This window comes from Antrostomus carolinensis, unplaced genomic scaffold (genome assembly GCF_000700745.2).
Source record: "Antrostomus carolinensis isolate BGI_N321 unplaced genomic scaffold, ASM70074v2 scaffold9552, whole genome shotgun sequence".
Classification (NCBI taxonomy): domain Eukaryota; kingdom Metazoa; phylum Chordata; class Aves; order Caprimulgiformes; family Caprimulgidae; genus Antrostomus; species Antrostomus carolinensis.
This window is the reverse complement of record NW_010300155.1, coordinates 1-11022: the sequence shown is the minus strand read 5'-3', so window position 1 is coordinate 11022 and position 11022 is coordinate 1. Positions and strand designations below refer to the sequence as shown.

The following is an 11022-nucleotide window of genomic DNA, read 5'->3' as shown; positions in this document are numbered from 1 at the left end:
GTCCTGAGCTGACATCTTTTGAATTTGCTGTTACAATTTCTAGGATCATCTCCTGCAGACCCATCACTTAATCCAGGGCCAGTAACAAACACTCCTCATTCACGGATCACGTTGTGAGAAGCTACCATAAGCCCACGTACACGTGGTGGGTGTCCAGACAGCAGAGCCATGGGTCCTTAGCTGGCCCACCATCCACCTGCAGTGGGATGAAAGGAAGGGAAGGAACCACATGGGAGATAGATGGAGAGAACCAGGCTTCTCTTTCTCTCCAAACAGCATTAAGATTTCCTTCCACAGACCGTGTTTTTTTCACAAACGAGTCTCCCACCCCTTCAGTAAACATCTATCTGAGAAGCCTCCTGTAGATTTATATAAACCATCCACAACCAAGTGTCATTTACGTGACTTTAGCCTCAACACACTTCTCACAAATTACTGTTGGCAGATCAGAAGTGGAAGCAAAAATAGCAGATTACTGCTCTGGATAAACACTTCAGCAGTTACTCCAGTCCCAGCACCATGCCAGAGCCAGCCTATACTCCATGACGGCAGAACACACAAGGGTTTAAAGCTTGCAGTCAGCTCCAGGGACCAGCCAATTGCCCAGCAAGCAGGCTAACTTCACCACTGAAAATTACAACAGCTAAAGTGACTTTTGAAATCAATGTAATTTAATTATGCTTATAAATAAGGCTCTTCACACACCACAAAAAGATTATTCACAATGAAGGAATTTGCTGTCTTTTAAGTGCTTTTCGAAAGATAATAATTTAAAGCAATCTGCTCTCTTCTTTACAAATCACATTATTTAAAAATTGCAATTCACATCTGAAAACTCTGGCAAGTCCTTTCCCCTACCAAATAAGGGCTGAGCTGGCAACTTGCAGCATTCGTTCCAGTTCCAGTCAGCAAAGCCAGGCCCTTTGATAATGACGGATCCTGGCTGCTGCTACTGCTGATTAATGCATTTAGATGCTCAGCCATTCCTGTTGAAGGAAAGACAAAAACATTATTACAGCTTTTTAATTTATTACAGGCAGAGTCCTCAAATAGCCGAGGGAAGTGATCACACACACAAATATGCTGAAAATGGACAAATATGGACTCAACAAAAAAACTTGTGAAATGAGCCTAAGTATGACACTTGTATAGCGACAGCTAATTCACTTAGAAAGCCCCGTGTCAGAATTGTGAGGCTTCATTTTACAGACACTAAAGATGGATGAATACAGATGTAGCTCTAAAGTATTTTATGCATTTTTGCAAGCTAAAGCCACAAAGAGATCAGGGTACTGGTACTAGGCTACAGCTATGCTGTATGTATCTCTAGACACTGGAAGGGACCAATTTAAATAGTTATTGAGTGTCATGTTTCTTCCAAAAATTGCTATGGTATTGTGGCATCACAAGAATCAGATGTAGCTGCCAACACCACGTACAGCAGATTTAAAATTTTCACATCAGTTTTAATAGCTGTAGTTACTCACTGAATTCCAACAGAAACAACCCATCTTTCATTAGACTGACCAATTATAATATTTAATATTTTTATAAGCTTATTTTATTTCTTTGCTGTACAAAGGCAGAAATGCAAACCATCTCAGTAAATCTACATCGGTAACTACGCAGACATGATACAGGTATATACAAAAAGCCCCATTACTCAACTTCAGTGTTGACACCGTAGTTCATGCAGAGCTGGATGCAAGCAATGCAAACAGCATCTACACAGTATAAGGCATAACTCTCATGGTATTTACATCTTGCTCCTTACAGCGAAGGCTTCTGATACACCAGTTCTTTGTTACATTTGTGTTTGACGATCCTGCTTAGTAGTGCAGCCTCAGAACTCAAAAGTGCGTTTCTTTCTTATATACATTTTCATAAGAATTGTTTCCAAATCTTCATTTTCAGAAGTAATTAATTGCCTTTGCTTTCCATTTGCAATTATGAAAACAAAGCTCCTAAAAGCAACTCTAGGAACTCTTGTCTTGTGACTTGGGAAGAGAAGCAATCCTGTGAAAGCACTCAACCAACCCACTGCTGCTGTAAATTTAAAACACTCTGGAACATTTCAGGTTAGTAAGTTTGCAGATCCAAGTGGCTTTGGAAAAGCTCTATAACACAGATATTTACATTCCGTATTAGATTTTTGAGTTGTAATTAATCTGTCATCTCAGGTGGTTGGTTTTTCTTCTTCCTCTGGAGAGCTCACTTTGAAAAGAAAGTAAAAAAAAAAAAAGGAATATGATTACTGTCATTGTAGGAAACATAATTCTGAGTAATTTCAAAACCAAAATAAAGTTAAAAAATGCCTAAGTATAAGAAGTCAACTCTTCCCCTCAGCTACAAAGCAGCACTCCTAAAAATAATTTATCTTTTGTGTTCTGAGCTACTGCAATTCCCACCATGTTTATTTTTAAACCACAACATCCTGCAGCACTGGGCCTCTTGAGAGACTATATTCCAGCCAGTCCTGTCTTTGGAGATGAAAATACTACATCCCCTCTTCCCTCTGCCCTCCCTTAGACAGGGCAGCAATGAGCAGGAGAAGCACACTCTCTTCATCCAAACAGCATCTTAACTCCCATGGCAACTATTTCAGCTGAGCTGCCGGACTCTGCAGTGAGGCAGCTGAGAACTGACACACATTGCTGCATCCGCAGAGTGAAGCTCTGACAGGAAACCAGTAATGAGCAAGGGAAGGAAACGGTCAGGGAACAAGAGTGCCTTGCCATGTGTGCACGTGCCCAGCTCTCTGACCTCCTGCTGTTGTGAGGTAACACAGCAGCACAGACTTCTCTGTCAGGCATTTCCTAAACTCCCACACATCTTGACCCACAAACTATGCCCAGAAAATTATACTTGCTCAGTACAGTTTTCAACTTTATCACAATGGTGTTACCGTCCTTAAGAAAATATTACACGGGGATAAAAACATAAACAGAAGACACTACCTTCATCAGGAGAAACTGATGGCTCAGTTTCAGAAGTGACAGCATCCATATTTTCAAAAGTTTTGGCACTTCGCTTCTCTTGTTCCACCTCACATAGATACACATCAATGGGTCCTTTTGTGCTCTTCATGTGCACTTCTATGCAATCCTATAAAACAGCAACTTGCACATAAACGAAAGAACAGATCTTCACACCAGTGATCTATTTTTGCACTTATTTTAAAGCCAACAGATTAAGAAAAGAACAAATACAGTTATGTCATTCCTATTTAAAACTGTGTTACTAGTTCTGCATAAATGACGACTATTACACAGATTTGTAGGGCAATTATTAAGCACCATTAAGCTAACAAGGTTTGGTTTTTGTTTCGTTTTTGTTTTTTAAACTAACATGCACCTGACAACTCTTTGTTTAGTCTTTTAACTGACCTTTTGATAAATGACCAAGATTTACTATACATTTAGGAGGAGTAACAAAATTTAAAACTTGACAAATCAATGCCATGGATCAGAAAACAAATCAAAGCACACGGCAGCTTTAATAATACGACAAAAGCAACTACACCACCTTACTTTTACTGCTCTCCTTCAGCAGACATCACATTGCAAGGCACAGAGCAAATCACATTTGATGGACTATGGGGAGAAGAATCTGTTCTCTCTAAAATACAGCTTTTTAAATCCTGCCATCTTTTGCTTCAGGAAGCCTCTGAAATCTTATCTTTTTCACCACAGCAGGATGAGCACCAGCACCTTTTACCAATGAAACCACTGGAGATGTACACAGTGGATATAAGCCTTCTGGTTCCATTGATTCATATCTCCTTTTCCTAGGATATCACCTCCCTTTCTGTGCATACAGCAAGGAAAATTTGATGATTACACAATCAATAATATTATAAAAAATACACAGACACACAAAGAAAACAGAAATAAAGCTCCATTTGTTATCTTAAGCTTACTTCCAGTACTTCCCCTTTCACAGCTCTACTTTAAACAGTGGGTTCCCAGTATATAGGCCCAGGTGCAGGTGCAGTGTGACTGGGTGCAGAGGGCAAAGCTACGGCTCTTCTGTGGGACCTGAATGGGAGGATGTGTGTTGTACCACGAGGTGAGGACAGGGCACAGCCCCCACCATCTCCATGAGGAAATAAATAAATAAATAAATAAAATCTATCTTGCCATGATCTACTAGTGTGCCAAAATGTTTTACCGACCATACTGTCCATTTCATGCTTTAATATTACAGTAACAATAGCTGTCTGCTCATTAAGCAGTAAGACAGCATACACATGCTGTTAAAATCATTATCAAATGATGCTTATTGCTTTGTTTGGTTAGATTGATGATTTTTGTAGATTTTAGGACAGTAACAGCTCTTTGGAAGTTTCATTATCCTAGTAGTTATCAAACAAATCAACAGTGGAAATAAGTAACATTTATCACAGCTGTTCCATTCTCTTCAGCAAAATCAAGTAACTAAAGCTTATACATGTTTATTGTTTAATAGTTTACCCCTTGAAAATAAATTTATTAGACTATTATCCCTACAGCATTGTTTACTGGAACACAAGAACTATGAAGTATCAGTAGTTTCTATACATGACAAAGAAATTGGAAGTCAATTACTGATTTCTGCTGCAAGAAGTGAAATTTCAGAACTTTTGTTCCCGTAAGACAGAAATGTATAAAACTTACTTCTTTAGGGATTGGTATTTCCAGTTTGGTTTCCTCTGGAGCTTTGATTGCAATCACAATCTGTTCCTGAAATGCCTGAATGCTACAGATATCTTGATATGTCACGTAAGCTAGTGTATACATTGGTCAAGGATGCTGTAAAGTAATTTGCTAACAGGCAGAAGCAAAGAATATGACGTTACGATATGTTGAAGCAGAATACCACCTTAATAAGAGTGATGAATAGTCCAGCTTAGGTTACTTTAATACTAGCTCTGTAAAATTAACTGTTAGCTAGCTAACAAGTGGAAAAAACTTTTTTATTTATTTCCAGGAGGGAAAAAGCTTTAAAAAAACCAAATACAGAGATTCAGTATTAAAAAAAACCAAACATATTTGACAAACAGTTTTCACAGATGCTGTCATAAGTCTACAGAGCAGAGGGAATGCTGCCCTTGAGAAACTACTTCTTTGTTTTGTAGTAACTGTGCATGTAAACAATTTCCTGGAAAAATATGGAATTATTTTCTTAACCAGAAGAGGTAAGGTGTAATGAAAAGTTTTCCTGGCATCATACAGAAAATGAGCCCATTTCATTTGAGCACAGACCTTACCATTCTGCCAGACAAGGGAGCTAAGTCATATTTTATTGTAACCCAAAGCTAAAATCCAATGTTTATGTCATATTAAAAGAAACCCTTTTTCTGTTATCAGAACCCATCTGAAAGATAAGACTGCACTGGAACCTCTCCCAAGAGAGAGAACAGTTAAGACACAACCAATGTACCATTGTATCTTCTTGGCAACAGGCCACTGGGACTCCGTTTTGGATCCTCCTTCTCCTCTCACTAAGCAACTCAATCTGACTGGTAGGTCAAAACCTGCCCCCGAGACAACTTTACTCTTAAGTAGAGAGAGTGAAAGACAACAAGGTGATGAGAGCACAGGATACTAAGACTGTAGCTGCACTTCCATTCTTCTGCAGTAGAAAGGGCACACAAGTAGCACTCCTCTGAGAACAGGCCAGAACGCACATGGTACTGCAAAGCAGGGCACATGACTAGCATATACTAATACGAAATAACCACTAAGCTTCCTATTATAAAACTCATTATCAATTATTACTGCATACCTGTGGTATCAGCTGACACCTATTACTAGATACCCAAGTACCTGCAGCCAAAACCATGTTAAAGTAATGCAAGAGTTAAAAGGATATTTTGCATTTTCTTTGTCATCTGTTAGTTCAAATAACTGATGAGCACAATCCTTGATTAATTCGTCCAGAGCTTCTTCCATGGCTGACAAGTCAGAAAGTTCATCTTTAAGGTCTTGCTGCTCTGATGCTTTTCCAACAACTTGGTCAAGATTAGAACCTCTAGAAGAATATGAAAGGTGTCTAGTATGTTTATATAAATAAGAGCCTGCTTACTGAACACAAAGTATACTGATAGAAAACAACAAGGAACTCTGGCATCCTTTACTCTGCTGAAATATGCTTCATTGTGCTAAATTTTACACTTGATGCTTAGTAATGTAGTAAGTAATTCAGACAGCCTATGGATACAGAAGAACTTAAAATATTTTTATCTATTAGAAGTAATTCAATATTCTCAAAAATATACTCAAGGTTCTAAACATTATTCAACACTGTTGGGTTTTATTGTTTCAGAAATCAGAAGTTTCAAAGCCAACTCACACCCACTGGATAAGATTCTTAGATCTTTTCTGAATTAAGTGGATTCCATCCAACACATTGGTGATGTCATATACTCGTCGTTTCCGTACTCCAAGCGTTGTTGCTACTTCATTTAAATCAAGGACACCGTCTGGAGCTGTTCTGACCAGATCCATGAATTTCCGGGTCAAATAAACCAAGGATGCATCAAATCGACGCTTTTTGGCTTTCAAAGTTCCTGTAAAGTTTTGATAGAATATTTAGGGTAAACTACTACACGAGTATTAAGTGCTCCTTAAAAAAACAATAGTGATGAAGTAGCAACTAAGATAGGTCTGAAAACCCTGTCATTATTAATGCTGACATTGCAATGGCATCATATAAAGTCTATTAACTACATATACCTTCATTTGTGTGCAGTGATTGTATCTTAGCAGCGAGCATGCATCTTCATGCTTCCTACGTTCACGACTTCAGACTGCCAGTACCGACATGAACGGTCGTGTAACGTATGTTCTGTAGGACATGAACTCAGACTATTGAGCCAATACCAATGCAACCTTCAGTCAACTACAGATATTGTCAGGGCACTGCCAGGGAACTGCAGCTCTCTTATCTGCTCCATAACATTGTTAAAATGTTTTTTCTCACACCTTTTTGTCCCAGATTAACCAGTAGGTCTCCCAGACAGCATGCATGGTTCAGGAGTAAGCCTGGTTTCAGGAACTGTTTCAGCCTGGATGCGATCAATCTGTTCTGGAGTCTGAGAACTTAATGGACAAAGTCTGTCTGTGCTCTTTGGCCTCAGGGCAAAAGAACTGGTGATGCCATTGTTTAATTTACTAATGCAACACAGATCTACAGACACCAGCACACCACAGGTTTAAGAGAGATCCCTGTGCTACGTGTATCCACTACCAGTATATTTGCAGAAACAGCAGAAAAGTTACTGATGAACAGCTTCTTTAAGTTTAGATTGTTATTTATGTATGCATAAAGCATAAAAATGTATGTATTTTTAAAGCATAAAAACCACATGCACTCATCTGATGCTAGAGTCAATGAAAGACTGTCAAATCCTGCTGTTACTTGTCTTTTCTCCTGCAAAGCAAAACAAGTACTTAATACCTGATCCAACTGTGTCACTGAGTAAAATTCCAGTCTAATGCTTCAAGAGAACAAGTATGTGTTTGTGTTCGTGCACATGGGTGCGTGTGCAAAGAAACTTCTCTAGGAAACACTCTACTTCAAACTTCAGGATTTTTCCCAGGGTAAACTTTTACTCATAGTATATCACATCTGTTCCATGGCTGCAAGATTTTGCACTCTTTAACATGGCTTTTCCCATAAGTTATTTCCTTTACAGCAGTAGGAAGGTATACTGGCAGCAGATTTAGAGGAGAAAAACTAGGAAGAACGTGTTGCTTCATATCTGTTATTTAGTGTGCAGCATTGTTCCTGTTCTGCCTATATTAGATAAATATTAGTAAAGAGGCTTGGAATATTTCAAGAATTATCTTCACACATGGAACACAACAACTTACTTTTCACAAACTGTACGTCATCCTTCAAATTCAGGTTGATCATTGGCGGCTGGGGGAAAAAAAAACAACAACAAAAAATATAACTAACATAAAATGCTATCTACACGGGAAGCTGCTCCAGAAGAAATCCCAAGATCAACTCGAATTGCTACAGCCATCAGAGTGCTGACAACTCAACAGATTCTACGGTGAAGGAGTGAAACTGGGCAGAAGGGATACATGCTCATAAATTCCTGTCAGAATTTTAAGTCCTTAATCTCGGCACATCTCCCTCTGTCTTGGAAAGCAGGAAACACCACCAAACTCCCTCATGCTCGGGCAATGGTCACAACACAAACAGAAACCTGTATAAACTCTGCAAATACAAGCTTCAGCTATCCCATGGAACAGCTCACATGCTGAAGATACACTGCTATTGTACAATTATTTTGTAGTAGACTTCCAGGCTGTCAGTAGAGTCTGCTCTGGTCAAAAGCCTGACATGATAAGCCTAAGCAGGTACTGCATTCCCCCCCTCACCTCAGTTTAACAAACTGAGTATTTTTAAATTCAGACTCGTTCCAGTTGGAAGAGACCTGAGAAGGTCTCTGGTCCAACCTCTAATTCCAAGAAGGAACAGCCATTAGATCAGAGCAGTTTACTCAAAGCTCTATCCACATGGGCGCTGAAAATTTCAAGGGATGGAGTGACACCTCTCTGGGCATCCAGTTCCAGGGCTTGCCTGGCCTCACCCTGACAAAGTTTCACTTTACATCAAGGTGAAACCATTCTTGCTTCTTTTGTTTCAATTCATGGCTACTTCCTTTCAGCCCCCCATCATGCACCGTTGTGAAGTGTCTGGCGCCAGCTTCATGTCAACTTCCCTGCTAGTACTGAAGGGCTGCTGTGGCTTAACAAGTTCCCTCAGCAGTTTATCAACAGCCTTCCTGTACTGGTGGGCCTAAAATGGGACACAGCATTCCAGGAGCAGCATAACACGTGCCAAGCAGAGAAGAAGAATCACTTCCCTTGATTTCTTGGCTATGCTCCTGCTAATCCAGCCTCACACGCCTCAATGCCAGGGCACAGTGCTGGTCATATTTAGCCCACTGTCCACCAGGACTCCCAGGTCCTCTCAGCAGGGTGGTCCCCCAGCCTATACCACTGCAGGGTACAGAACCAGGTGCACACTTGAATCTTCAGCTTCCTTGGCTGAAGTTTGGGTGTCTGATGAGATGTTCCTCCAGCCTATTCCTAGCTGTCTATGGCACCTTCCCCATCCACAAACATGATGAGGGTGAATCCCGCATCCTCCTCCTATCAACAGGACAGGTCCTAGAACAGACCCCTGAGGAACTCCACTTGTATTCCACTTTCAGGTAAAGTTAAGAACCACCAACCACACCTGACAACCCAGGCAATTTTTTTTATTCTAATAGTTTACAATCTGTAACATCTCAACCCAAGGAAGTGGATGCTGCAGGAGACTGCTTCAGAAGTCCTGCTAAAGCTAATGTAGATGACATCCAAGGCTTTGGATCTACAGATACAACAATTTAATCACCAAAGGCAATCAGTTTGCAACTATAGTGGCATTGGCTATTCTCAATCACCTTCCCCTTCATGCCTGGAGGTAGCTTTCAAGAGAACTTGCTTCGTGATTTTCCAAGGGACTGAAGTGAGGCTGACTGAGCTGCAGCTGACCTCCACAGTCCCTCAAAGATGGTAAGAGAGCAACCTCACAATGACGTTAGCCAGCTCTCTCAGTGGGTCCTATGGACCTGGATGGATTGAGATTTTTCAAGAGATTCCCAACTTGACATTTCTCCACTGCTGGTTGTTCCACTCCTTGAATCCTGTCTCTTAGACACAAAGCCTAGGGGACATCAGTTCTGAAGACCTATGCAAGAAGGATGAGTACTTCAGCCTTATCTGTGTCTGCTCTTCTTAAATCACATGCCCCATTTAGCAGCAGGTCCACACTCCCTCCTTCCCCCCTTTACCACTAATGTAGCAGTAAAAGTTCTCCTTCTCACCCTTGACATTCCTTGCTAGCCCTAGAACTTGAGCTTTCCTAGCATCACACCTACATGTCCAGGCAATGTTTTTTATCCTTCTTTATAGCCTGTCCTTGCTTCCACCAGGTCCTCCATATGTTCTTTTTGCCCTCCCCAAAGTGCAGGTGTAGCTGTGCCCATCCCTCAACACATTTACTTATCATGAGCATCAGGATGGAATGTCCTTGTCCTTACAAACCTCCACCTCTTCAGCTCCCCCAACTTTCAAAGTTGCCTCCCCTAAAATCTCAACTATCTGATGCCTGAATAAGCCGGAGTCCTAAAGCCTGAATAAGCTAGAATCCAGGTTCTGTACTCTGCTGCTAGCTTTCCTCACTACACCCAGGATCTTGAACTCCACTATTCCATGGCTGTTACAGCCAAGGCTGCTAATGATTACCACATCCTCAACATCCCTGTTTATGAAAAAACAGATTTAGGAAAGCATCACCGCTGGCTGACTCATCTAAACACCTACATAAGAATCTGTGCCTGACACTCTTTTGTTTCTTTCAATCATTATCTCCAATAATAAGAAATTTCCATTTAGCAGTGTAAAACCTTATGTAAAATTTTTCATGGCTTTAAGACAATACTACCAAGTAACATTTAGCCCAACAGTCAAGGTTAATAAAATTTAAAGAGTATTAAAAAATTTATCACATAATTAGAAGTAGGCTTGTTTTTGAGGCTGCATATAAGATTACCTGAACATCACAGATGTTCAGAGAAGAACAGAGTACACAGTTGTAGCCTGGTTTTCTCAGCCATAGCTACAACCTACTTAACTCAATCACAGAATCACAGAATTGCCTCGATTGGAAAAGACCTTTAAGATCACCAAGTCCAATCATTAACCTGACACTGACAAGTCCCCGACTAACCCATGTCCCTCAGCACTGTGTCTACAGGACTCTTAAATACCTCCAGGGATGGAGACTCCACCACTGCCCTGGGCAACGCCTATGGCAATTAAAGGGCGATAGGTAACACAGCTGTGAAACTGCACTGCGACTAACATGGCCACGTTCTCACCCTGCTCAAAGGCGATGAAGGAGGGATGCACCACAACGCCCCTTCCGTGCCCCGCTCTGGCCGGGCCCGACACATCCCTCCCGCCCCGCGATCTC

At 40.7% G+C, this 11022-nt stretch overlaps 1 protein-coding gene across 1 annotated transcript; it reads right to left on the bottom strand.

Annotated features, from left to right (window-relative positions):
- Positions 1–2176: 2176 nt before the first annotated feature.
- On the bottom strand, positions 2177–7899 carry E2F6 (E2F transcription factor 6). Its single transcript, XM_029083764.1, has 6 exons — positions 7857–7899; positions 6334–6550; positions 5854–6012; positions 4656–4770; positions 2958–3105; positions 2177–2214 (listed from the first exon to the last, which is right to left on the bottom strand). The coding sequence occupies exons 1-6, from the start codon at positions 7897–7899 to the stop codon at positions 2177–2179; spliced, it is 720 nt and encodes a 239-aa protein (XP_028939597.1).
- Between the last annotated feature and the right edge of the window lie 3123 nt (positions 7900–11022).